Below are 25,856 nucleotides of genomic sequence, written 5' to 3' on the forward strand. Positions count from 1 at the left end.
GCAGCAGCGGGTTCATTTAAAAGCTGGTTTCTTCCCCCTGCTTGCGCATTTCTCAGAGCCGCGAGCCCGGACCCGGCTGCTTGGTGGCTCTGTGGCTCCCGGGCACATGTCCCGCACTGCAGCTTCCACGTCTCCTGCACAGGGAAGGAAAGGCTTTAAAGCCGCAAAAAAAAAATGTTTTCCTCTTTTTTTAATATATTGAAAACACTGGCATTAATTTTAGCTTTTGTGAAGCTGGTTTTCCCACAATAGCTGTAATTTAGGCCTACTCTGCCTGGCGATGCTCTTTTTATAGGTATATTCTTATTTTAGTACTATAGTGATGGGTGAATGAGTAGATTAAATTAGATTTAGTATCTATCATTCTTTAAAGCATTACAGGCAGTCATTGGAGGGATGTGGTTTAACACAGAAGAAAGGCTAATTAGGCTGGCAGGCTCAGCCTGCCCCCGCGGGCTCCCCCCGCCCGCGTCCCGTGGGTGCCCCCAGACCCGCCTGCACCTTTACTCGGGGCCGGGCGTGCAAGCAGGACAGCGCCTGGGGCGGATTTCCCAGCTGGGGCCGAGCTCCCAGCTCCGAGCTCCTCCTGGGCTCTGCGCAGCCTCGGCTCCCCGCCGCCGGCTCGGCACGGACGCACTGCGTCCATCGGCCGCGGCACCGCTGGGCAAGTGGGTGGTGGGGACCCCCCAGCTCCAAGCCCCCGCGCTCGGGGTGTCCCCGCAGGCGGCAGCGGTGCCGCCCAGCTCCCGTGCTTCGGTGGCAGCTTGGTCCCTTCAGGGCAGCTGTACGGGCGAGCATGCGCACGGGACGGGACGTGGGGCTGAGAGGGTATGGAAAAGAGTGGAAAAAGCACTGTCACTGGGAAACGCTGGGGGGGGGTTACGTTGTGCAGGAGAAAACCGAATGTCTGAGGCAGATAGCTGCGTTTTCCCAGTGTTGCAATGCAGGGCCTGGGGGCGGTGGGACTCAGAGCCCATCAAAACCAATGGTTTGAAAGTTCATGCTGGTGCCGTGGCATCTGCTAAAGTGGCAGCCCCAGGCTGGGCTGGCCTCGGCATCCCCGATCTCACCCAGGCGGCAGCAGGAGCAGGGGAGCCATCGGCACGGGTGAGCAGAGCACGATGCTGGTAAATGCCAGCCCCGGGCGTCAGCTCCGGCTGCAGGCTGAGCGTGGGGACGGGCTCAGTGGTGCGGAGCACACGCGGACACCTGCATGCTGTGTGCCTGGGAGGGCTTCAAGGCGGTGCAGCACGTCTCTGCTTGTGCCCGGGGACGTGCTGGCTGCTGGGGCTCCTCAGCAGGAGCAGCTGTTGCCCCACGAGCCCCTGCCCCGGTGTGAACCCAGGTCAGGGGCTCTGCAATCCCAGCCGGACCGGGACTGGCTCACTGTAACATCACTGCTGTGGAGCAAGCTTGGGGTGAGCGCCTGCCTGCGGGGCTTCGCACCTCCGCTGCCAAGCGGGGCCGAGCCCCAGGCACCCCTAGGTGGGCTTTAACCTGCATCACCTTCCCTGGCGTTCAGCGAGGCGGAGGGCAACAGTGGCCGCACTCGTGGAGCAGGTGCTGCTGCAGCCCGTGGCACAGCTGGTGCTGCAGCCCAAGCTGCGGTGCTGGGCTCCGTGGGATGCGGGTAGGGAGGCGCTGACCGGCGCACGGAGCTGGGCCAGAGCGGTGGGAAGGCGCTGGGGTGAGGTGGGGTCGCGGCTGGGCGAGGGGCCTCTGGCGGCTGTCACAGGGCAGGCATCTCCCTGGGCCCTGGCCACTGCCTGCGAGGGGTCTGGTACAGTTCCAACCCCCCTAGCCAGCCCCGCTGTCCCTGAGCAGCGTCTCCCCGACGGGTTCTCGCTTTGCCACTCTCGTACCTTCCTGAGCATCCAGCTGGCTCCGGCAGTCGCCAGCTCCTGCATCGCCCCCCCCCCCCCGGAGCAGGGCCCCCACCCCAGCAGCTTTCACGTCCTGTCTGCACTGCATGGATCTTACAAATTGGGTTTGCACAGCATCAGCAGGATTCGCTCCAGCCCCCTGTGTAAGCAGCACTGCTGAGATGTGATCCCTGGCACCAAGAACCTATTAAACAGAGTGAGACGAGCCCTGGAAGGAGACCCAGTTGGAGGAGGGAGTTCACAGAGATGGTGTCGGGAGCGAGCGGCGCTCAGGCAGCCCTCTGCCTCCACGCTGGGGACATGCGGGTGTCACCAGCCAGGACCGGCCGGTGCCGCTGGAAGGCAGGGTGACCCAGGGACCTGGCTGGCGTGGCACCCTGCAGAGCTGGGTCTCGCTCCCATGCTCGGGGCGTCTCAGCCATTTCCTCTCCGTCAAAGAGCCGTGGAGCTGCTGCGCCTGCTCCTGGGAGAGCTCTGCCGGCCCTCGCGGGCTTGCAGCGGGTGCTGGGGCCGGAGCGTGGCCGTGGCACCAGGCGGCCGCGTGCCCAGCGGGTGCCGGACCTCGTCCCACGGCGCCCAGCCCCGGGCTGCTGTGGGTGCGTGCCCCAGGGCCCGGCCAGCCCGGGCTGTGCTGGCGGCGGGGGCTCGCTGCAGGGCTCCTGGTGAGCAGCCAGGCACGAGGCAGGTCTGGCTGCTCCGGCTCCCCCTCGCCAAAGTGCTGGGCTTGCAGCACTTTGTCATGATTTTCATCTCGTCTCCGAGCAGCGATCCTTCACTGCTCACATTACCCAAGTAGAAAATGACACATAAACTGACATGATTGCTGCTGTTTCTCAGTGCCACGCAACATCTGTTCCCTCGGCGGCGCGGGGGAAGGTGGGCAGGGGCTGGTGACGCGCCACGCGGCCCCCGAACTTCTCACCCTTTGCTCCCCTCCTGCCATCGCGCCTCCTCGAGCCGTGCTGCAGCGAAGCAGGGGACGGGAGCTGGCGGTGCTGAGGCGGTGCAGGGCCACGAGGCAGGAAGCAGCGGCAGGAGCTGTGCTCGGTGTGCCCCGTCCCATGCCAGCCCCCGGCACGGTGCTGGGGCGCGCTCTGCCCCCAGCATCCCCACCGCCTCCTGCAGCTTGCGGCCAGGCGGAGGAGCCCGCAGCAGTGCGTGTGCTCCCGAACCTTCCGTCGCCTGGTCGGCTGCTTTTGGGCCCAGGAAACCCGTTTTCCAGCAGCTTTCTCTCCGTTTCTTTGCAGCACTCTGCCCGGCTGGCCTGGGGATGCGCCGTGCTGGTGGGGCTGCATCTGGAGCCAGGGGCACTGGGCCGGGAGCCGGGGCTGTGGGGGAGCAGGGGGGGAGAGCCTGATTTTGGGGCTGGAGAAGGATGTGGAGGGAGCGAGCAGGATGGGGAGCTGCAGGGCTGTGCTGCGGGGCGGGCTGGGGCCTTCTAAAGTCTCTGGTATAAAATCAAAAATAGGGAGAGAAGAGCGAGAGCAGGCGACAGTTGCAGCTTATTTGTGATCTGCATTGTGTGGGGAGCTCTTAATTAGAGCTAATTAGACTAATTAACTTGCAAATGAGAAACTCGCCTTTTTCTCCTTTTCCTTTACAAGAAAAAAAATAAGAAGACGAACAACAAGATAAATACTGAGGCTAATTACTTTTTACCTGCTGCAGAGCCCCTCCAGCTGGTGGGACGCCCCTCTGCCCGCCACCCCCAGGACAAGCGCACCCGCCCGGTGTGCCGCGGGGTGCCGTGCCGTGCCTGTACCTGTCCCTGCTTCTGGCCCGTGCTGTGCTGCTGTGCCGAGGTCCTGGTCCCGCCGCTGGGCACCACTGCCCCGTGTCCCTGCTGTTCCCGCTGGCAGAGGGGCCGCCTGCTGTCCTTCGGGCACCTTTGTGCCCCAGCGCCCGGCCAGGATGCGGCGCGTGCCTGCCGTGGCACTGGCCAGTGCTGGGAGCCGGTGGCCACACAGGGCAGGCATCGCCGGGACAGCGTGGGGCTCCTGCGGAGGGCACAGCACCGGCACTGCCTGGTACCCTCCCCGCCAGACCCCTCCTAGCCCAGCACCGGGACCAGAGGGCCCCGTGGCACCCCTCGCCCTGGCTGCTTTCCAGCTCCTCCCTCGCACACCTCTGTTCTCCTCCCTTCTCTCTGCCTCTGCAACACCCCAGGGGCTTTGTTAGCACAACTCAGTTCAAATGTCTGATTAGTCTTTAGGAGATCGAGGGGTCAATTTTCCACAGCTCCTTCCTCTCCATTTAACTAATTTAACTGTGCGATTGTTACAAATTTCATTTTATTATAGCCCTGCTTCTCAGTCCAATTGAATTACCAAAATCTCATTTTCTCAGAAGTGCTGAATATGTAATTAGAGGAAAAATTATGCTCCTGACTGCCTATTAGAGAGGGTTGCGTGAGAGAGCTTGTCTCTGCGTGCACACGCGAGTACGTGTTTACTGAGCGCCCACGCTGCCGCCGCGCGCATGCGCCTGGTCACCGGGCTGCGTGCCGGCGAGCTCCACGTGCGGCTGCTCGGGGCCTGCCACGGGCGGCTTTGCGGCAGCATCGCAGTGGCGATGCAGTGGCAGGGGTCTAGAGGTGGGATGTGGCAGGGGACGTGTGGCCGTAGCCGGCTGTCACGGGGGGGCTGTCACAGAAATGAGTTCGGGAGAGCTGCGAGCAGCTGGCTCCAGTCCTGCACTCTCCCTGCGAGCTCGCACGCTCGGTGTGTCTGCGGGGTGCAAATCGCGACGGGCAGAGCGGGTGGGCTGGAGCTGCCGCGGTGCTCGCAGGGGAGGCACGAGGCCCTGGGTCCTGCCGGGGCTGGAACTCGCCGAGTCCCGCGCTGTCGCATCCTGCCTGGGCTCTGCTCCATGGGGTCTGTGCGCACTCTGCGCAGGGAGCAGCCGGAGAGCTGGGCTCAGGGGGCGCTGACACCAACCAGCATCGCAGCTGCTGGCTCCTGGAGACACTGGGGCTTGAGGCTGGGAGCTGGGCACAGGGTCCCGGCCCAGCGCCGCTGCCCAGCAGGGTGAGGGGAACATGGGCAGGGGCCCGGAGAGCAGGGACATCCGTCCGCACAGGCAGGGCTGTGCAGGGCCTGGTGGTGCTGCAGGGGTGCCTGGTGCCTGTGGGGAGCAGGAGGTGCATGTATGTGCCCACGGTGGGCCGGGGTGCAGGAGGCACGGATGCTGCAGTTCAGGTGTTGGTGCAAGGAGCTTCTTTGGAGGCTGCGGGGCTCCCTGTGCTGCTCAGTGATCACTGCCGGCAGCCACTGGGACCAGCCTCGGGGGTGTCTGGGCCAGCCCTGGAGCAGCGGCAGGCAGTGCCCAGCCGAGGCACGGCTGTTTGCAGGGGCTCAGCAGGAGCAGGCAGCTGGGGCAGACACCACTGGGGACACGGCTCCTTTCCCAGCCTGTGCCCGTGCCCAGGACTCTGCAGCCACGCTCGTGCCTTGCGTGCCTGGCTTTTCCAAGCCCTTTAGTGGCTGCTGGAGACCGAGCGCTCCTGGAAATCCTGGCCGGTGTATGCAAACGCTGGGTCTGCGCTGCTCTGGCATGCCTGCAGGAAGAGCTGCGTGCGGGGGGGGCAGCGCGACGCAGCTCTCCAGCGGCATCCCCAGAGCTGCAGGCTCGGAGCTGGGGCTGCTCGGGGTGAGCCTGGCACCGCCGGCAGCGCTCGGAGCGTCCCGGAGCAGCGGTGCTGCTGCTCGGTGCGGCCCTGGGCAGGCCGGATCCTGGCCCATCTCCAGCAGTGACGCGGCCCGGTCCCTCCCCGCGCAGGTACATGTGAGCCCGGGAAATGTCACCGGGGTGCGGGGGGCGGGAGGTGGCGGCAGCCCGGAGCCCCCGCGAAGCACCCCCGTCTCGCCTCAGTTACACAACATTATCATTTCATAATACTCTGAAATATACATGAAGTTGGCTGAATGCAGATGAAATTGCACCATTTACTTCATGAATATTTCATGCAGCCTCAGCTCCTAAGTTTCCGGCTGATGGAGGCAGGAGCCCGTGCTGGACCCCGTCCCCCCCCCTGCCCCGTCACCCCCGTGCCGGAGGTGACAGGGACGTGCCAGCAGCTGTGCCCTGAGCGGCTGTGCCAGCGCACGGCGCTTCCGCGGCCACCTCCCTCCCGCTGGGTGCCACCTAGCTGTCGGTGGCACCCGGCCTCCCGGGCTCACGGCCCCGCAGCCAGCATGAGTGGGAGCCACCCGTGCTGCAAGGGGAGCTGCCCCCGGCAGGGTCCCAGCCCTCCCACGGCTCCCCCGTGGCCGAAGGTGCGCCCAGGAGGTGGCTCTTCTGCGCTGCCCTGCGTCCCCTCCTGCTCCTCCAGCCGCGTGTCCCAGGCCGTGTCTTGTGCTGCCGCGGGGTCCCTGCCTGTTAAATCTGCGTCCTCCCTGCTCTTTGCAGAGCTCCCCAGCGGAGCATCCTTGGCAGATGCCATTAGCCGGCTCTTCACCCCTCCCCTGCCACGTCCTTAATGAAGACGTTCAGTGCAGCGGCTGCCGCCCCCAGCTCCGCGCCTCCTTTCGCTGCTCCTTCCCGGGCCGAGGGGCGCTGCGGGCTGTGCCGCCAGCGTGGGACGGGCGGGGGCTGCCCACGGCCAGGACGTCCCCGCTGTGAGCCCCCCACGCGTGGGGCCCTGCGCCCCCTCCAGCCCGGGATCCGCGGCTGTGCTGCCCCAGGGCCCCGGAGCTCTGCTTTGTATGGATGGCGCAGCATTTTGGGTAATGAAATATTCACAGGTCAGTGATTCCTTGAGAAATGACGGGGATCAGTCAATTCCTTTTCAGGGAGTAATTTTCTTCCCCTTCACGGCCTCTGTTTCATGTTGACAGTCATTAGCATGAGAGAGCGGCTGGATCGAAGAGGAGACGGCGTGGCTGTCACGCAGGCGGCCGCACCGGCAGAGCCTCGCGGCAGCCCCGCTGCACGGGAGCGCTGTGCCCGCACAGGAGCTGGGGCAGCCCCGGGGCCGTGCCGGGACCCTCATGCTGCTGCCGCCGGGGCATTGCCCGAGCTCGGCTCCGCTGCCTGCTCCGGCTCCGTGTGCACCACCTGCTCTGGGTGCAAAGGCTCCTCACTGCTTCCCCACACGTGGGAGCAGGCGGTCGGTCCCCAGAGGCCGTGAGCAGCCTCGGCTCTCCCCGGGGTCGTTCCCCAGCTCCGGCGTTGTGCTGGTGGGCACAGCGCGTCCTGCCGCCAGCCTCACATTGCGGGCCTGCTGCGGCAGCGAGCAGCTGCCCTGGTGCCGGCGGAGCGGCTGGTGCAGGCAGGCTGGGGGCACCGCTCAGCCCCTGCCTCCCACCTGGGGCGGGCTCCATGCGGCCGGGGGCGCGCCGACGGCTCGCGAGGGGCAGCCAGGCTGCCTGGAGGTGCCGCAGTGCTGCCTGAGCGCAGTCTGCTGCTCCCCGGGGCCAGCCCGACAGCACCCGGGCTTGCGGCTCGGAGGAGCTGCTGCTTCGTGGCTGCCTTGGTGCCGTGGTGGGGTCAGGACCCCGGCCCTTCGCCCAGCTGCCCGGGGTTGGGGTTTGAGTGCTGCAGGAGTCCCCGTGCCACCGCAGGTGGCGTGCGAAGCGTGCTGAGCCCGTGACAACACGTGCGTGGACTGTCGAGATGCGCGCGTCCCCTCCTGGGGCCACCTCGGGGCCACCACACCGCCCGCCCGAGGCCAGAGACGGGTGGCCCGGGGAGATGCCTTATCACAAGCGGCTGATAACCGCACGCTGCAGCGGCACAGCCGCCGCTGTCCAAGCTGCCTTTCCCCCCCGGGAACACCACGTGAGTTCAGGAGCCGGGCGTGACACCGACCCTCGAGGGGGCAGGCAGCGCTGCCTGCGGCGCCACGGGGTGCCGGCACCTCTCGTTAGCGTGACGCTGCGCTCAGCTGGCTGTGCGGACACCTCCCGTGTGTTCGTGGGGTTCCGGTGCGTTATTTTCTTAAAAAGGAGAAAATGTTAAAAATGGCGTCGTCAGCCCCGAGCTGACAGGCACAATCACCAAAGTGCGGCGTCGGCAGGAACCGGCCCCACGCGCTAAATGACTTGAAAGGAAATGGCCTGGATTGTGCTGAGGAGGCAGAGTGCGGTGGGGAGAAAGCAAGTGGAGCAAACAAAAAAACTTCATTAATTAAAGAAACTCGTTAATGAGGGACATTTAATCAGCTAAAGATGATATCCACCCCCTGCCTGCCAGGGTGCAGGCAACACCGGCCTGCTGCAGCAGCGGCTGCGTGGGGCTGAGCTGCGGACAGGGCAGGAGGACAGTGCCCAGGGGGACAGGGCAGGGGGACAGGGCAGGGGGACACCGCGCAGGGGCTGGGCCCGGGGGGTCTCATCCTGCCTGGGCAGTGCGGGGAGCGGAGGCGGCTGGGCACCACGCGCACCCCCTGCGCCGTGCTGAGCTCCGCCTGCTTTGCTCCACACTCGGTCTCGGGCAACGCGCTAATCTCCTGTCTCATTTACTAAATGAGGGCTACGGGCCATTAATAACCAGAATATCTTTTAATGAAAATGCGGAAAGCCGCCCTATAAAGTGCCATGCGAGAGCATCCCCTGCGCTCCCAGCAGGGAATTGCGGTGAGCGAGCAGGGACGCCCGGCGGAGCCCCGCATCCCCAACACCCACGGGCTGGCACCACTTCACGGGCCACACGGCCCGAAACGGGGGCACCCGGCTGCAGGGGTCACCACGTCCTCACCCCGTGGCTGTGCTCTGTGAGCCCAAACCCAGCTGGGCACTGACAACGGCTCTGCCCAGAGCCGGCAGCGCGGGCGGACAGGAGCAGCGCAGGGTGCGGAGAGGTGAGCAGCAGCAGGCAGCACTGGGTGTCCCTCAGCCAAACCCCTGACGATCCCTCTCCCCTGCAGAGCCCACCGCGGAGCCGAGCACCCCAAACCCTGCGCAGGGCCCCCTGCCCTGTCCCGTCCAGGAGGAGCAGCTCCTGTCCCGTCCAGGGCTGGTGGACAGCGCGCGGTGGGAGGGAGGCGCGCGGGAGCCGTAGATCTGCGCCTCTGCAGCACCAGCAGCCCTGGAGATGGCAAGCAGCAAAACAGGGGAACCTAATGGCCCCTGAATGAAATAATACTTGGGCTGACAAGCCCTGCGACAGCCCTAATTAATAACGGATATGAACGTGGCTGTCGGGGCAGACTGGCGAGGAGCCAGTGGGGCCCAAGACCTGTGCAGGTGGGGCCGGCCCCTGCCCCGGCCCCTGTCTGTGTCCCCATTGCCACCCCACAGCTCCTCCTGCTCGGGCCATCCCCAGGGCTTCTGCTCTCGCTGCCTGCGGCCGTCGGGGCCAGGGTGCCCAGCTCCTGGGGCTGGATGCAGCCCTGCCACCAGGCGCCGGCACGGAGTGGGGCAGAGACTGGCGCTGCCCTCTGGGCTGGGTTTGCCAACCCAAACTAAAAACCTCCCAGCTAAAGCCTTGGCGAAGGGGCTGAGCTGAGCCCCCGCAGGCGGCCGCTCGGTCCCTGCCATGCTGGTGGCTGATCCTGCTTGTGATGGCAGCAAAGATGAGTGGCAGCGCAGGGGGACGCGGGAGCCCTGCAAGATGCTCCTGCTGCCTGCTCCGTGCACGCGTTGGGGACGCTGGCAGGGAGAGTTGGGTGCTGGGAGCGCGACTGGGGCGTCTGCTCGCTTCCCAAAGCGGGCTCAGGCACAGGGTGCGCGGGGAAAAGGCAGAGCAGCGGGGCGAGCACCGCGGTGCAGGGAGCAGCATTACCCCGGGGGCAGTGCCGGGGGCCAGGGCTCTGCCGCCCGCTGCCTGCGCCGCCCTGCAGCATCGCCAGCCCCGGCCGGCGCTGGCAGGCGCATCTGGCTGGCGCGGCCCCGGGCAGCTGAGTCAGCACGGGAAGACGCTTGCGAGCCTGTGAATGACTTGCAGATCTGTAGCGGGATTGTTCACGCTGGGTTTGCATGTGGTCCCCACCGTGCCCCCGGCACAGGCTCTGCTGCCTCCCCTGCAGGCGCGACGGCCGCGGCAGGTGGGGGATCACGGCTGGCGGCACGGCCCCCCCCTTCCCCACCCTTCCCCAGCATCCCTCCGCACCATAAATCGGCCGCACACACAATTAAGGAGCTTGTCTCCACGGTCTGAGCCACAGATGTATTTCATGGGCGAGAGGCGGCCGCGGCAGGTTGTAAAGCATCCGCGGGGCTGCCGGCGCTGCGCTCGGCGGTGGGCACTTGCGTGCCGCACACGTGCGTGGGGGGCGCGGGAGCCTGCGGGTGCATGCAGGGCCGGGGGGCTGCGCAGACGGAGGGGGGCTGTGCAGGAGGGGGGCGGGCTGGCAGCCCCACGGCATCCCCCAGCCCCGCAGCAGCCGTGGGCGGCCCTCGGCCCGTGGCACAGGTGCCGCTCACCTCGTTTGACCAGGGCGGCCAGGCCAGCTGTGTTACAGCAAAGGGCCTAATCAAATATTTAGCAGCTAATTGATGCCTGCCTGCTGTTTGCCAAGAGGCCATCTGACAGCCCTGCCCTCCCCACTGCCCTCCTTCCTCAGTGCCCTCCTGGCCAGGCTCCAGGGCGCGCAGGATGGTGGCGGGTGCCGATGTCAGTGGTGCAGCCGTGCTTTGCCCCATGTTGGCCTTCAAACCGAGGGCCGCCCCGGTTTCCATCACCAAGGGGGCGATGTGCAGGCTCCCCCTGCTAGTCCCCACTGGAGCCGTGGCCTTGGTCCCCTCCATGCCTTGCCCCCCAGCCCCCCACTGCCCAAGGCGCAGCAGAGCGGGCACGGAGGGCTCGGAGTGGGGAGCGGAGAGGGGCTCGGCCACGGGGCAGGCACAGCGGGCAATGCGGCGCGGGAGCTGCTGTAGCACGGGGATGGCACTGAGGTTGGCGTGGGGACAAAAAGCAGGGGCAGGGTGGGGGGTCAGGGGGCCCTGGGGTCCAGCCACAGAGCCCCAGAGCGCTCCCCAGGCAGGGCGCAGCCCTGGCACCTCGGGGACGGCGGCGGGAGCCAGCAGGTAAGGGGGACGGCGCTGCTGTCTCGGCAGGGCAACCAGGACGCCACGGCTCCACCTGACGCGATGGCTCAGCCCTACCCCCCGGCCCAGTACCCCCCACCCCCCCAGAACGGCATCCCCGCAGAGTACGCGCCGCCGCACCCCCACCCCACGCAGGACTACTCGGGGCAAAGCACAGTACCGGAGCACGCCATGACCCTCTACACACCAGCACAGAGCCACGCCGAGCAGCCGGGCACCGACGCCAGCACACAGTCCATAGCAGGGACGCAGACGGTACCGGTAAGGGAGAGGCACGGGGGGGGAGGCTGCGGGCTGGGTGCGGGGGCAGGCAGCACCCCCCGGGCTGCAGCCCCTCGGGGCGCCGGGGCCGCGTGTCCCCGCAGTGGCCGGGGCAGCAGGAGCATGCGCTGGCTGCCTGCCTCCCTTGCAGCCCCCCTGTCATTTCTAATCACTTGTAATCTACCTGCTTGGCTGCTTTCCAATCAGATAGCTTCAATTATGTGGTTGTAATGCAGCTCGGGGGGGTGGGGGGGAAAGTGCTGAGCTGAGCACTTCCCAGCCTGGCCACCACAGCCCCGTGTGTGGGGTCTGCCCCTCCCGGCCCCCTGCCCTGAGCACGCGCGTGTGCTGCGGTGATGGTCCCTGGGCACGGAGCCACTGGGCTGGCCCGGGCTGCAGTCCCACAGCCGACGTGAAGCCACGCGATGCCGGCTGGATCTCCGTGGGTCTCCTGCCCTCCCTCACCCAGCTTCTCCTCCCTGGTGCCGCTCATGGGGCGGGTGACGCTGTAGCTCCCCCAGCCACAGCTGCCTGCAGAGCTGCCCTCCAGCATCCCCCTGCTCGCAGGGCAGCACAGGCAGCGCCTTGACCCTCTGTGCTCCCTCCTGAGAGCGGGGGGCTCCTGCTCTGCTCCGGTTGCTGGGAGGGACCCGGGAGGCTGGCACGGTGCTGCCCAGGGAGTGGGGACCACGGGGTCGGGGGTGCCCCTGGGGGCTGCAGGGCCAAGCACGGGAGAAGGGGGCAGTCCCTGCCAGGAGACGTGGGGCTGACGAGGTGGTGGTGCTCCCGCAGCAGACAGACGAGGCGGCACAGACAGACAGCCAGCAGCTACATTCCTCAGACAACACAGACAAGCAGCAGCCCAAGAGGTTACACGTCTCCAACATCCCCTTCCGATTCCGGGACCCCGACCTGCGGCAAATGTTCGGGGTGAGTCCGGCCCCTGCAGCCACCCACGTCCCGCTGCCCTCAGCTCAGGCTCTCGGTCACCCGGTCCCCAGGTCACCGCGGGGGCCCTGGCACCGTCCTTCCCTGGGGGTCCCCTCTGCCCAGCCCCAGCGGGGTCCTGGGCCAGCCTGCAGGATGCCTGCCCCGCTGCTGGCCAGCAGGGGATGGGCAGAGGGCTTTCCACCCTGGTTAACAGCCGGGCTGTCAGGCTGAGGCCCATGCAAGGAGTGAGAACAGAGCCCTTGTCCCTCTCCTTTCACACCCTTCCCAGCACTCATTAAGATTTAGAGTGGTGCAGGTTAATTAGCTGCGAAGCGACACCCCCCAGATCCTAGAAGAGGGCTACCATGAGGGGGGGACGGGATGGGGCTGTGCTCAGGCTCAGCCCTGCAGGGCACTGAGGGGCCCCCAGGACCAGAGCCCTGTGCTTGCAGCCCGGGGCGGGGGGCTCTGCAGGCACTCACCCTCTGCTCTCTCTGCTTGCAGCAATTCGGGAAGATCCTTGACGTGGAGATCATTTTCAACGAGCGGGGCTCCAAGGTGGGTGCTGCCCGAGGCCGGTGCCATTGCAGCGAGCCGCAGGGGCAGGCACGGCTCCCCCGGGACGTGTCCGTGCTTCCCGGGGTGCCCCCGGGGGCTGCTCTGCCCGCTCTCCCCTCCCCTCCTGCTCCCTGTGCTGCTGCCCCTCGCCCCTTGGGAGCACCCCAAGGCAGACACAGGACCAGGGCAGGCCAGGCACCAGCAGCCCCCAGGCGCGGGTGCCCGGTCTCGGGGAGCAGCCTCCTGGTGCCCTGCGCCGGCCGGAGGTGCCTGCGCCCCAGCGCTGGAGGGAGGGGAGGGCTCGCTCTGTCCCGCGCCTGCACGAGGCGGCTCGTGTCCCTCTGTGTGTGGATGTCTCTGTTGTATCTTCCCTGCTTTCTGTGCCCCTCTCCCAGACTCTTCTCCCAGCTCGCGGGCGATGCTGGGCCCTCAGCCGGGACCCCCGGGCGCTGCGGGGACCTGGCCCGGGCTCTCCGTCTCCGCACAGCGGCAGCCTCATCTCCTCTGCCAGCTCTCCTGATTCACCCCCTCTCTCTCTCTGTCCCCACACCCTCTCTCTCTCTCTCTCTCTGTCTCTCTCTGTCTCTTTCTTTCTCCTTTTCTCCTCTGCTCACAGGGTTTTGGGTTTGTAACTTTTGAAACTAGCACAGATGCCGACCGGGCACGAGAGAAGCTGAATGGCACGATCGTAGAGGGCCGGAAGATTGAGGTGCTCAGATAAGTGTGCTAGTGCCCTGCCTGCCGTGTGTTGTGCATCCCCCCCGCGCTGCCCCGAGCCCCCCTCCCGGCCGGGGGTGCAGGCGGGGCAGAGCTGCCCGGGGGCTGCGGGGGCTCCCCCCTGCCCCACGCTGGCTCTGCCTCTGTGCCCTCGCGCCCGTGGTGAGGAGCCCGGGCAGGGCCGCGCACGCTGAGCGGCCCCGGGGCCACCGGCTCAGCTTGCGGGGGTCCTGCATGTTCCCGGGGGTGCCTGCCCGGCGCGTGCATGCGGCCGTGAATGCAGCACGGGGAGCATGCGTTGGAGCTGCAGGGAGGTCTTCACGGACAGCAAGCAGGGACGGGCTCAGACGAACCTCCCGGGCAGCGGGGAGAGCTGGGGGGCGCCGAGCCGGGGTCCGGCTGTGCCCTGCCCGGTGCCGGGGGAGCCCAGCAGACTCCCACCCCCGCTGCCTGGGGGCAGCTGCCCCGTGCGTGGCAGGGCGGAGACGGCCTCAGCGCTCCGCGTGCCCGTGCCAGCTCCCCCTGTGCGGGCAGGGTGCTTCACGCAGCTCTCCTCTCGCACCCGCCGCTTCCCAGCCCCAGAGGCCGTTCGTGCAGCCGGGCAGGCGCAGGCTTTGCCCGTTGGCTGCGTGGCACCGAGCTGAGCCCTGAGGAGCAGGGGGATGCAGGGCAGCGCCTGGAGGGAGCTGGACACAAACACCCCCGGCAGTGCTGAGCGCAGGGAGGGGCAGCCCGGCAGGGCTCAGCGCTACCCATGGACGGGCCCTGCCTTCTGAGGAAGTGTCCCCCCATCCATGGCCAGGCAGGAGCTTGCAGGCGCTGGCAGGAGCTACCAGGGCTCCTGCATCCTTTCTGCAGCCAGGATCAGGCGTGCAGTGGGGGCTGGAGGTGGCTGAGCCCAGCACCACTCAGCCTGAGCCCAGCACCCGCAGCTTGGGGCATCGATAACCAGCCCAAGGGATGCTCAGTGCAGCGCTGTGTCAGGGCGGCACCACGCACGGTGCAGCCGTAGGAGAGCCTCTCCCTGCCTATCCCCGCTCGCCCCTCGTCCTTCCCTCCAGCGTTTCAAGCAGCAGCAGCGCGCACTGAGTGCGGCCGAACGGGCCTGGACTGCGGCCTCGCCAGCCCCCCTGCCTGCAGGCGCTGAGCTCTCGTCCCCTCTCTCCTCAGGTGAACAACGCCACGGCCCGGGTCATGACAAACAAGAAGGCTGCGAACCCCTACACCAACGGTAAGAACCGGTGCAAGGAGAGACCGAGGTGGCACGGGCACAGCCCGAGGGGCTGAGCACCCCGGGGCACCTTCCCATTGCTGCACGGCTGCTGCTGAGCTCCCGCAGCAAAAGCCCTTTGGTGCTTGACCAGAAATAAGAGTGGCTGCTCCTGCCTGAACGCGGGGGCACAGCCCCACGGAGTGCCCCGTGCCCCTGCAGCCACCCCGGGGATGGGAGCCGCGGTGGGGGAGCCCAGTGGGGTGACCGGGGCGGGGGGGTGCGGCGCGGTGGGCTCCCCCCCCCCAGCTCACCAACCCTCCCTGCCTGCAGGCTGGAAGCTGAACCCGGTGGTGGGAGCTGTCTACGGCCCCGAGTTCTACGCAGGTAACTCCTCGAGCCTCAGCTCCACGCTGCGGCTGCGCCGTGATCCACCTTGCCGCGGCTCTGAGTGGCCCCCAGCCCCTCTGCCCCTGCCCATGGCATGCACCGCTCCCTCCCCCCTGTCACTCTCGCCCCGGGGGCCGTTCCCCGGCAGCCCCATCCCTGGGGCACCGCTGCGGGCACAGGCGGACGCTCTGCCTTGGGACGCCCCGCGGTGACTGCGAGGTCCCAGACGCGTGCTGTCGGGAGCTGCTGCAGAAATCCCGTCTTTGTCCCCTCCCTCCTGCAGTAACGGGGTTCCCGTACCCTGCCACGGGGACGGCTGTGGCCTACCGAGGGGCGCACTTACGGGGCCGAGGACGCGCCGTCTACAACACGTTCCGGGCTGCGCCCCCGCCGCCCCCCATCCCCACCTACGGCGCGTGAGTACCCGGGGCTGCCAGGGGGCTTGGCGGGGGCCTGGCGCTACCTGGACCCCAAGGGCCGGGGTGCTGCCCAACTCGGGGTTGGGGGGTCCCACCTTGGGGTGGGTGTCCCGCCTCGGGCTGCGGTCTGGCACGGCCGGGGCACCTCAGCCCCTTCTCGCCCGCCGCCCCTGTGCCCTGCAGCAGCAGCCTCTTGGCTGGCTCCGCTGCTGACTGCCCTCGTGGGCGCCCCACAGAAGGTGCCTTGTGCTCGGCTCTGCGTTTGGTGCTGAATCGCTTCAATTCTGCTGCCGTCAGTGTCTGCACTGCCGGGCTCCCGCGCACCGGGGAGGTGTTCAGGAACGGAGGCACGGCTCTCTGAGCACCTGCCCGTCCTCCATCGCTGTGAAAGCCCCCCCCGGACTGGTTCAGCTCCTCGGGCTGTGCTCTGCCCAGCCCCGTGTCGCTGCCCTCCCAGCATGGGACGTGTCCATCCCCCGTTCCCCTCCACCCCCCCAATCCCGACGCTTCCCAACCATGCGCTGCCTTGGGAGCAGCTTCCTCCAGGTCCCCGGTGTCACCTCAATCCATCTCGGCCAGCGGCCCCGGACAGGCTGCCTGCGCAGAGCAGAGCCGGGGGCGTTTATCACAGCTTCACACCCAGGCGCAGGCTGGGGCACGCGGGTTACGAGCAGAACGCAGGAGAGCCGCGGGCAGCCTCCGTGCAGCTGCAGGGTTCTGCGGCCCTGGGGCGCCAGCAGTGCCTGGGACCGGGTTTCCCCACAGCTCCGCCGCTCGTCCCGCTGCACACCCCCACCTCGGGGCTGCCGCGCACCCCAGGCACCGCCCAAGGGTTTTGCTGCCCCTGTGCCCAGCGGCGCTGAGCGCGCTGAGCCCCCCGCTGCCCCAACCTGCCCTCATCCCCTCGGCGTGACTGCGGGCGGGCGTTGGGCCGTGAGCGCGGTGCCCACGAGTGCCCTGAGCTGCCCCACGGCGCTGACACCTCCGCTCCGTTTGCAGGGTCGTCTACCAGGACGGGTTCTACGGAGCCGAGATCTACGTAAGTGCAGCCGTGCTGGGGCTGGTGTCACCTCCGGGGACCCTGTCCAAGCGGTTTGGGGGTGATCAGCCCCGTGCTGCTCCGCGGGGGGCTCTGCCCTGCCTGCAGCCCCTTCCCAGCTCCTGGGCATCGCAGCACAGCGGGGACGTGAGAGGGGGCTGAGGGCGGCCGAGGCAGTGCTGTGCTGAGCGACACCGCATCGGGTCCTGTGCCCCCGGCCAGGCCCCTTGCAGGGACAGCACCCCGAGGGATTTATGTCCTCGGCGAGCGTCGGTGCGCTGCCTTACACCAGCGTTTAACCTCCATATTTAAAAAGCCATTGGCGATATTTCAGGCGGGCGGCTGAAGGATTTATCTAACGTGACACCTCATTAAAGCGATCAGGGAGGTGACATTCTCTCCTCTAGAAATTTAATTTTTTAAGGTTAATGTTTGTGAAAGCCCCTGGGGAATGGTAATGAGGCTGGTGTGTGCCTGGTGGCACCAGCACCGGCTCCCCGCAGGGTCCTGCCGCTGCTCCAGGGCCCCTGGAGCCAGTGCCTGGGGGTGCCCGGCTGCCCTGGCCCCCTGACCTCCCGCGGCAGGGCCTGGTGGGTGCTGCCCCCACCCTCACGACCACCTCTCTCTGTCTCCCGCACGGCTGCAGGGGGGCTATGCCGCCTACAGATACGCCCAGCCCGCAGCAGCAGCAGCAGCATACAGCGACAGGTAGGCACCGCTGCCCACGGGCATCACCCCTGGCCGGGTGGGGGGGGGATGCCCATTTCACCCCCTGCACCATCCAGTCCGGCACAGCCTGGCTGCCGTGCCCCGTGGCGTGAGGATGGAGCTGGCAATATCGGGGTGTCCAGAGCTCCCCGTGCTCCCCCGGGCCTGGGCTGCTTCTGGTGGGGCCCTGGTGGGGAGAAGTGGGGAGATCCAGGGGCAGTGGGGGGGGTATGAGGGTGCAGCAGCCTCTGGGGGAGCTGCTGAGGGTGGAGGACCCCCCCCGGGTCTCTAACGTTCCCCCCCCGGGTCTCTAACGTTCCCCCCCCCCAGGTCTCTAACGTTCCCCCCCCGTGTTTGCTCCTAGTTACGGCAGAGTGTACGCAGCTGCAGACCCGTACCACCACACCATCGGCCCCGCCGCCACGTACAGCATCGGCACCATGGTAAGAGCAGCCCCCGCTGCCTTTCTTTGCTTCCCGACGTGCCCCACGCGAGCTGCAGCCAGCCCGGGGGGGTCTGGGGGCCGCGGGGAGGGGGAGCACGAGCTCTCGGCGATGGCAGGAGCAGCGCAGCCCCCGCCTGGCACCATCCCCACACAGCCTGGCCCCGGGGAGAGGGGGCACCGTCCCCGCACCCCCGTTAGCCCCCCGCTGGAGGAAGCCCTGTGCAGCCCCCAGGGCCTGGTGGGGGGACGAGGACCCCCCCCCTCCTCCCCCAGGCGCGGGGGGCTCGGGGCCGCGTCCCCGGCAGCAGCGTGCAGGGGGCACCCGAGCGTGCTCACCGCGTGCTCGCTGCGGTCTGTAGCTAGCTTTGCAACCAGCATCAAAGATGAAAAATCCCACTCGTGGGCGGGATCTCAAAGCCAAATGGTCTTTTTCTTCCTTTTTTCTTTTTTTTTTTTTTTAAACCCTCCCCCGTGTCCCCCCGGCTGGGGCCTGGCTGCCCAGCACCCCTCGGCACCCCCGGCCCCACAGCCCCTCTGTCCCGCGGGGAACCAGCCCGGCTCCTCTGCCGCCCCGCAGCAGGAGCAGGCCCGGCCATGGCAGCCCCAGGGCAGCCGGTGCTGTGACGAGGGCCGCAGGGTTGGGGACAGCGCGGTCTCCGGCCCTGAGCGACCCCGCAGCAGCTCCCTGGAGCCCGGGCAGCGCTGGGGGCCCTTGGCTGTGCCCACCCCGCACAACCCAAGACAGAGGCAGTTTGGTGTCACTTACAAAAAGAAAAAAAAAAAAAAAAGGAAAAAAAGGGAAGAAATGGGCTTTGCCTCTCTCTCGAATACTGATTGGCTTTTTTTTCATCTTTGATGTTGCAGGCTAGTCTATACCGAGGAGGGTACAGCCGCTTCACTCCCTACTAGCAAGACAGACCCAGCCCCTCACAACACTAACACTGACTGCTCACTAGAAACCAAACCAAACCAGGCAGACTAAGCGAGGCTGAGCCTCCCGGAGGACCTGAGGGCCCCTGCCCGGGCGGGCTCTGCTCTCCGCTAGGTTTACCTCAAGCTGCTCCGTCCCGCCGCTCGGCCTCTGCTGCCCGCCGCTTCCATCCTGCCCGGCCCGGGCTCGGTGCCGCCTGGGGGGCGGCAGGGAGCGGGGACGGCGCCTCTGCCCCGCCGGGGGTGCCCGGAGCCTGGGCTCGCGGGGGTCCCCAGGCAGCTGCGCCCTGGCTCGTCCCCCCCCCCCAGGGCAGGACGGGCAGCCCCCAGCCGGCCCCTCTGCACCCCGTAGGAGAGGCAGGAGGCGGTCGCTGCACGCTCCATGGGGACGGGGCTGAGCCGTGGGGGGGGACCCCGGGGACGGTCCCCAGGGGCAGGAGCGCTGCCCTGGGGCCGAGCGTGGTGCCCCCCGAGGCCGTGTGCTCCGCAGGCGCTGAGTGGGGCGCGGGGCTGGGACCGTGTTCGCAGCCGCCCCAGCCAGCGGCTCCTGCACGGGTTGCTCCAGCGACAGCTCTGCCTTTCTGTTTCTGTTGTAGTGAAACTGCAGCCGTTTCCTTCTGGGACCGGGAAGGGCAAAAAAAAAAAAAAAAAAATCACAAAAAAAAAAACAACACACACACATCCACACCCACACAACTAAAAAACAAAACAAAAAAAATAAAAGCAAAGCAACAACAAAGCAAAGAGGCAACAACGAAGTGAAAGTCCCATCCTGTCCACACACATGCACCGAGCGAGCGAGTCCCGGAGGAGCCCGCGGAGAGCACGGACCGGCCGGACGCGCCCAGCGTCGCCCCGCTGCCCCTCGCGGAGCCGGCGCCGCCGGGCACGGGGACGTCCGCGGGGCCTCCGGCAGCCCGCGGCGCAGGCCCGGGCACCACGTCTTCCTTTCCGCCCGGCGCGGGGTGCCGGCGGAGCGCAGCGGCACGCCGCCCTGCCCGCGCTGGGGGCCGCGGGCCGCCTGGCTCCTGGGCTCCGGAGCGCCCGTGGGTGCCCCAGCGCCGGCCGCCAGCGCGTCGAGGGTGCGAGGCCGCGGCTCCCGAGCGGAGCTTTGCTGAGGCGCTGGGCGTTGCAGGGGGACGAGCCTCTGCGTTTTAAAGGGAATTTTTGTTAAGAGGAGCTTGCAACTCGCTTGCGTTCCCTTTCCCCCCTCCTTCCCCTCCCGACCCATCCCTGACGCACCCGGGGCTCCCACCCCGCGGGGAGCGAACCTGACCCACGCCGCCCGCTGGGACCCCTGCGCTGTGCCGGGACGGGGACGTGCGGGGTGCTCGCGGCCACCCCCTCCCCGCCCACCCTGCCGCAGGGACCCTGCCGGCCCTCGGCGCGGGGTCCCGGCCGTTGCATCGCCTGCAGGGACCGGCCCGGGCCCCGGGGTGGGTCTGCGGCAGCCGGGGTCCGGCGGCACAGGGTGCCACGGAGCCCCCCCAGGTGCAGCCCCATCCCACGCCACGGCCGGGGCGGCCTCGACATGCTCAGCCCCCCCGCCCCAGCACCCCGCGTGGCTCCGCCACTCGTCAAACCTCACTTTATAGTCTGCAGACACCCCTGATGCTCCAGCAACGAGCTCCCCCTTTTCTATTCCCAGTGTACATAGCCCCTCCACCCAGGCCCGCGCCCCCGCCCCTGTACAAAGCTCCCTCCATCGCCGTACTGGCTTCTTCCTTACAGCAGAGCCCCTGCGCCGGCTGCCGGCACGCAGGCTGGCGCCGGCCCATCCTGTATGCTTCAAAGGTGTGACCATTCTAATAAACAGTATTATTATTATTATTATTATTATTACTACAAGGATTATTATTATTATTATTGAAATTATTAATAAAGATTTCTTTCTTCAACCAGGGCGACTCCGGTTTTGACTGGGGCGCGCGCACGGGGCACAGCGGGCCTGCAGCCTGCGGCAGGGGAGGGGGTCCCTGTTGGGGCTCCCCCCCCCCCTCCCTAGAGCAAGGGAGCAGGGTCTCGGGGTGGCAGGAGCACAGCCCTTGCAGTGCTGAGCCCTTCATTTTTCAAACCATCAGATAATTTATTTCAGAGCAATTCACCCACCGAAGGAGCAGCAGCTTAAACGCTGACATATTAATTTTCCTGAACGGGAGCCAGTATTGTTTGTGGGACTGGGGCCGGTGCTCCAAGGGAGCCGGGGCTGCGCGACCCCGCTGTGCGGCACGCTCAGCTACGTCCCTGCCTGCTAATTGCTTGCTCACCAGACTGTGATAAAATAATTGCTGCTATAAATTTTCTCTCCTTCCCTGCATAAGATATCCAGGGGAACCAGCACGGGTGAAACCGCTGCCTGCCAGCCCTGGAGAGAGGGCAGCAAGAGCAAGGCAGAGCCAAGGCAGGGCCGTGCAGGGAGGGGGAGCAGCAGCTGCCTGCACCGAGCGGCTCCTTGGGGCTGCAAGTGGAGCCCGTGCCGGCAGCTCTGCACCAGGGCCAGGGCTGGTCCCCAGGCGAGAGGACTGGGAGCTGTGTGGGGGGGTCTCAGGGCAGATGCCCCAGCCTGGATGCACACAGTGACCGGGTGCCCTGAGCAGAGCTGCCCCAAAACTCAGCCTCGATCGACCCTCTCGGCCCCGAGCGGCGGCTCCCGCGCATCCTCCACCCCACCCGGCACAAAGGAGACAGAGGCAGGGCTGTGCCACGCTCGCCTTTAATGCCCAGCTCAGCTGCTGCCGCCAGCCGGCTCGGAGTAGACCAGCACCAGCCGCCCCCAGCGGTCCGGGTCCACGGGCAGCTCGTTGGGCATCACCGGCTCCACCAGGAGCTCCAGCTGGCAGGACTGCCCCGCCGCCGGCCGGGGCACTGCCAGCCCCACGACGCGGAACAGGCAGGCGTGCGCCAGCCCCAGGAGCTGGCGCTGCTGCGGTTGACCCCGGCGGCACCGCGTGCCCAGGCTGAGCACACGGAAATGGTTCGCCCGCCCCGGCGGGAAGGCCCAGCGGAGGGTGAGGCTGAGGGAGAGCTGCTGCGCATCGGGGCCCTCCTGCCACCAGACCTGCGAGGCCGTCACGCTCTGCACCTGTGGCGGGGAGGCTGCCACGCTGGCCGCATCCAGCACCTGCAGAGGGGAGCACAGAACCATCAGGGGCAGGTCCAAAAGCGGCCGGGCACCCAGCCTGCCCTTGCAGCCTCCCGGTGCAGGGATGAGCGTGGGACACTCACCCGGACCTCCCCCAGGAGGCAGGTAAAACGCGTCTCCTGCGGGCTGGACTGGTGGCGGGACACCAGCAGGGAGAGGTCGCGCAGCACGCAGCCTTGCAGCTCCAGCTCGTAGCACCTGGGAGCAGAGGGGCAGAGCTGGCGCAGGGCTGGAGCTGCCCCCGTTTACCCAGAGGCGCAGGGCACCAGCAGGGCACTCACCGGCTGGTCCAGCCATGGGAGCCGTGGCTGCAGGCAGCGAGCAGCTTGGAGAGGCCGGGTGGCGGTGCCGGGAGGAGCCGGGGGTGGTGCCGGCCATGGGGCTCTGCAGGAAGGGGACCGAGGGGCTGAGCTGGTGCTGTGCCCTAAAGGGCAGGCAGCGCAGGGGGACGGGCAGGGTCCTCACCGGGCAGGGGGGTGACGTTGCCATCGTGACAGGTACCCGAGTGCCAGGTGGTGAGCTCCAGGGCAACTGCGAATTCGTCACGGTGCGGCCCCTCCATCTTATAGAGCAAGTTCAGGAAGAGCTTGGGGGGCGCCTGCATCTGGAAAGAGAACAGGCTGATGACCCCAAGTCCACCCAGAGAAAGAGAGAGAGAGAGAGAGAAAGAGGAGAGAAAGAGAAGATGCATTGGGTTAGGTCTGCTGGGCAGTGCCTGCTGGGGCACCCCGTGGCACACTCACCGTGAGGCCCACGGGGCTGGCACAGCTCTGCCCAGGCCTCCGGCAGCTGTGCCATGCCGGCATGGTGCCAGCCCAGCACTCAGGAGGTGGAAATGGGGCTTCGCCACCCAACTCACCGTATGGCCACGCGCTCCTCGCCAGGAGGGATGGTCCCCTGCACCCGCAGGGAGCTGCCCCCGCACCAGGCGTCCTGCAGGCAGCAGCTGGTGATCAGCTGGCTCTCGCTCTCTGTGTAGAGGGGCTGGATCTCCTGAGCACTCAGGTTGTACCAGGGCCCGGCCTCTTCCTCCTGCAGGACGGGGAGCACTGGGTCAGGCGGGGAGCTGGGAGCAGGACCCCACCACCCCAGCCCACCCCTCACCAGCTGGAGCCGAGCCACGGCCCCACACCCACCTTCCCGGTGAGGAACCTGCTGGTGCCCATGCCCAGGCTGAAGGAGGTGGCAAGGGGCAGCATGCAGATGCTGTGTGTGGGCAGGTAGTCTGCCAGCAAGCCCCAGAACCTGGAGGAAAAGGCGGTTGTTAGAGCAGAGACTTTTGCCTCAGCCGAGGCCTTGGGGGCCAGCCAGCCCCTTAAGCCCCCGTTCTCCACAGCACCCACATCACCCATCCTGGCTGGCAGCCACAGTCCATCGGCAGCTCTGTCCCACTGCCAGGTGCCCCCCACCCGTGGGTGCCCCCAGCCCAGCCCTCCGCCCAAGGCCAGCCCCTGCCCCCCTGTGCCCGTGCTCACTTGTTCTCGTTCTGCAGGAAGTTCTCCTCCCCGAGGTGCTCATAGACCCAGCCAGGGGCGAAGATGGCCGCGGACAAGCTGTGCTTGCGGATCAGGCTCAGTGACTGTGGAGACAAGCTGTGAGCAACACGGGCAGGAGTCGAGGCTCAGGGCAGGCCGGGTGGTCACCTTGTCACCTGCCCCGTCCCCTCTCCCCCAGGTCCCGCTGGCCCTGCAGCGGGGTAGGATCACACGCAGGAAACGCTGCAGCATCTCCCCCTCCAGGGCCTGCAGCACCGCGGTCCCCCAGCTCCATCCCCGTGCGTGCCTGCCAACCCGGCAGCGCCCGGACTTCACCGCCCCATCCTGATTTAGCCTGGTACGGCCAAGCCATCGGCGCAAGCTCAGAGCCCGGCACCAGGGGGAGACCTGGGAGCCTGCTCCGGGCCAGCCCCAGCACACGCACCTTGTCGGAGTCAAAGCCACCACCGACCACATCCCCGCGTGCAAAGACATCAACGCCGATGTAGACGTCGGCGTGGCGCTGCCTGGCCAGCCTGCGCGTACGCTCCAGGTGCTCCTCCTTCCAGTTGTAGTTGACGAACAGCCCGTCACAGGCATCAAAGAACACCCTGGGGACAAGGGTCAGCGTGGGAGGGAGGATGCCGTGCCTGCTGCCCACAGGACACCCCACCGAGGGGCTGTGCTGGCCATGGCCTGATCACCCCAGCCCCTGAGGACTGAGGTGTGGGGTGTGTTCATGTCCCCTCCCCGGCGCTGTCTTTGCTCAGGTGAAGCGGCAGGGCAGGCATGTGCCCAGCCACTCACCTATTCTGCTCGTTCAGCTCGTTCTGCCATTTCAGCGCGCCATTCTCCAGGACGCTGTCATACCAAATCACCAGCCCGCCGGGCACGGCGCTGTGCACCTGCGCAGTCAGATGCCGCAGGAAGGGGGCCAAATTTTCCACCGCCACCGCCTGGCAGGAGAGAGCAGAGGGCAGCTGGACACAGGCCAGCTACGGGAGCCCTGCACAGGGACCCACCGGCCACGGGAGCAGTGTGCGCGCCCCGGAGCCGGGGGGGCTGAGCCCCTGCAGGAGGCGGGGAGCGGGGGCAGGCAGGGTGCGGGTGCTGCTCACACTCAGCGTGTTCTCAATGTTGATCAGCCACCCATCAAAGCGGTAGTGCTGGGCGATGCGGGCCAGCTGGTCGCTCACGGCGCGGTACGCTTCTGCCCCACCAGCCAGGAATGCCTCGCACAGCTTCTCCCCACCCGTCCACTCCGTGATGAAGGTACCTGGGGAGCCGGCGAGGGCAGTGTCGCTGCATGCCCCGGTGAACTCACCACGCGCCCCGGGAGTGCAAGGCCTCGGCACCACATCATCTTGCAGCTGCCAGCCCTTCCCTCACCCAGCACGGGGACACCGTTCCTGTGAGCTGCGTTGGTCCAGCACACGGGCGGGATGGTGACGGTGTGGTGGCTGAAGTAGACGAAGATGTCGATGTGCCGCCAGTGGTAGAAGACGTAGGGGTTGCGTGTGGCTGAGCCCTGGATGAACCTACAGCAGAGAAGGAAGAGGGTTAGGCAATGTGAGAATGATGCTGGCGGCCAGCTGCAGGGCTGGGCAGGAGCCTGACTCACTCCCCGTGAGCTGGGCAGAGCAGTGGCACTGTCACCCATGCGGACCCCAGCTAGGACCAGCCCAACACACCGCACAGCTCCGGAGCCAAGAGCCGAGCCCCAAAATCCCTGCCTGGCCGTGGGCTGGGAGCGCGCCCGGCAGGCCCGGAGCGCCCGGCCGCCACATCCCGTCCCCGGCAGCACGCACCGGTCCTCCAGGTAGCCGCCCCGCATGTCGTGGCACACCAGCGTCCGGGGCCTCCTGCTGTGGAGCGGGGGCTGGCGCTGGGCCAGCGGCACAGCGGCGACGTTGAAGTCGTCGTTGCCGTCGGGCTGCCAGGCCAGCAGCTCCTCCAGGCCGGACAAGAAGAAGCTGATGGGTTCCGTGGTGCTGGTGTCGAAATGCCTCGCTGGGGCGGGCGAGAAGCGGGCGGTGGGGTCGGCGGGGCCAGGGAGCGCTGCCCGGTCGCGGTGTGGCTCGGCACCGGCACCGGCACCGGCTCGGCCCCGCCACCCAAGGGTGCCTCACCTGGCAGGGGCTGCAGGCGGGTGCTGATGGTTTCGTGCAGGACCGTGGTCCCTCGGTGCTCCGCCGCCGGCTGGAAGCTGCCCGGGGAGCAGGATGAGGCCCGGGGCAGCCCAGCACCGCCGGGACGGGCCAGCACCGTGGCCAGCGCCCGCCGCCCCGGGACTCACACCGAGCCGAGCCGAGCCGAGCGGCACCGGGCCCCGGCCCCGGCCCCGGCCCCGGCCCCGGCCCCGGCCCCGGCCCCGGCCCCGGCCCCGTCCCGCCGCCCACCTCCGCCGCCGCCGGCCGCCCCGCTCCTCCTCGGCCGCCTCGGCCGCCGCCTCCCCGGCCCTCTTCCCGCGCCGCCCGGGCCCGTCCCGCTCCGCCGCCGCCGCCATCGCTCCGCCGCGCCGCCACCGCCCGCACTGCCGGCAGCGGGGCCCGGCCCGGCCTGGCCCTGCCGGGGGCGCGGCCGCGGAGCTCCGCCCGGCCCCGGCCCGGCCCCGCCGCCAGGCCCGGCCCCCCCCGGCCCGGCGCGGGCTCCCTCGGCCCCGAGCCCGCCGGGCCCTGCAGCCGAGGGACGGGGCCGCGGCAGCCGCGGCGCTCCCCGTGTGCCCCCGGGAGCCTCTCCCGTGCCTGGTCCCGGTCAGATCC

At 67.7% G+C, this 25,856-nt stretch overlaps 2 protein-coding genes across 15 annotated transcripts in view; one reads left to right on the forward strand and one right to left on the reverse strand.

Moving 5' to 3' along the window:
* Positions 1-20,372, forward strand: part of RBFOX3 (RNA binding fox-1 homolog 3) — a 174,877-nt gene extending 154,505 nt beyond the window's left edge. For 10 of the 14 annotated variants that reach the window (XM_083805124.1, XM_083805122.1, XM_083805115.1 and 7 more), the window contains 11 exons: positions 10,880-11,131; positions 11,924-12,061; positions 12,566-12,619; positions 13,236-13,328; positions 14,507-14,567; positions 14,880-14,933; positions 15,220-15,352; positions 16,355-16,394; positions 17,041-17,102; positions 17,467-17,545; positions 18,412-20,372. In XM_083805124.1, coding sequence (XP_083661250.1) covers positions 10,880-11,131; positions 11,924-12,061; positions 12,566-12,619; positions 13,236-13,328; positions 14,507-14,567; positions 14,880-14,933; positions 15,220-15,352; positions 16,355-16,394; positions 17,041-17,102; positions 17,467-17,545; positions 18,412-18,456 — 1,011 coding nt within the window. In that variant the 3' untranslated portion in view covers positions 18,457-20,372. Of the gene's footprint in view, positions 1-1,939; positions 10,718-10,879; positions 11,132-11,923; positions 12,062-12,565; positions 12,620-13,235; positions 13,329-14,506; positions 14,568-14,879; positions 14,934-15,219; positions 15,353-16,354; positions 16,395-17,040; positions 17,103-17,466; positions 17,546-18,411 lie in introns of those variants that run through there. The other 4 variants (XM_083805128.1, XM_083805116.1, XM_083805119.1 and 1 more) reach the window with 3 other exon arrangements.
* Positions 20,373-21,174: 802 nt separating this feature from the next.
* ENGASE (endo-beta-N-acetylglucosaminidase) lies at positions 21,175-25,655 on the reverse strand. Its single transcript, XM_083805113.1, has 14 exons — positions 25,494-25,655; positions 25,224-25,300; positions 24,903-25,104; positions 24,484-24,632; positions 24,213-24,370; positions 23,902-24,050; positions 23,540-23,705; positions 23,095-23,198; positions 22,756-22,864; positions 22,479-22,651; positions 22,085-22,239; positions 21,901-22,003; positions 21,703-21,817; positions 21,175-21,598 (listed from the first exon to the last, which is right to left on the reverse strand). The coding sequence occupies exons 1-14, from the start codon at positions 25,598-25,600 to the stop codon at positions 21,203-21,205; spliced, it is 2,163 nt and encodes a 720-aa protein (XP_083661239.1). The 5' UTR covers positions 25,601-25,655; the 3' UTR covers positions 21,175-21,202.
* Between the last annotated feature and the right edge of the window lie 201 nt (positions 25,656-25,856).

Source organism: Anser anser (genome assembly GCF_964211835.1).
Source record: "Anser anser genome assembly, chromosome: 19".
Lineage (NCBI taxonomy): Eukaryota > Metazoa > Chordata > Aves > Anseriformes > Anatidae > Anser > Anser anser.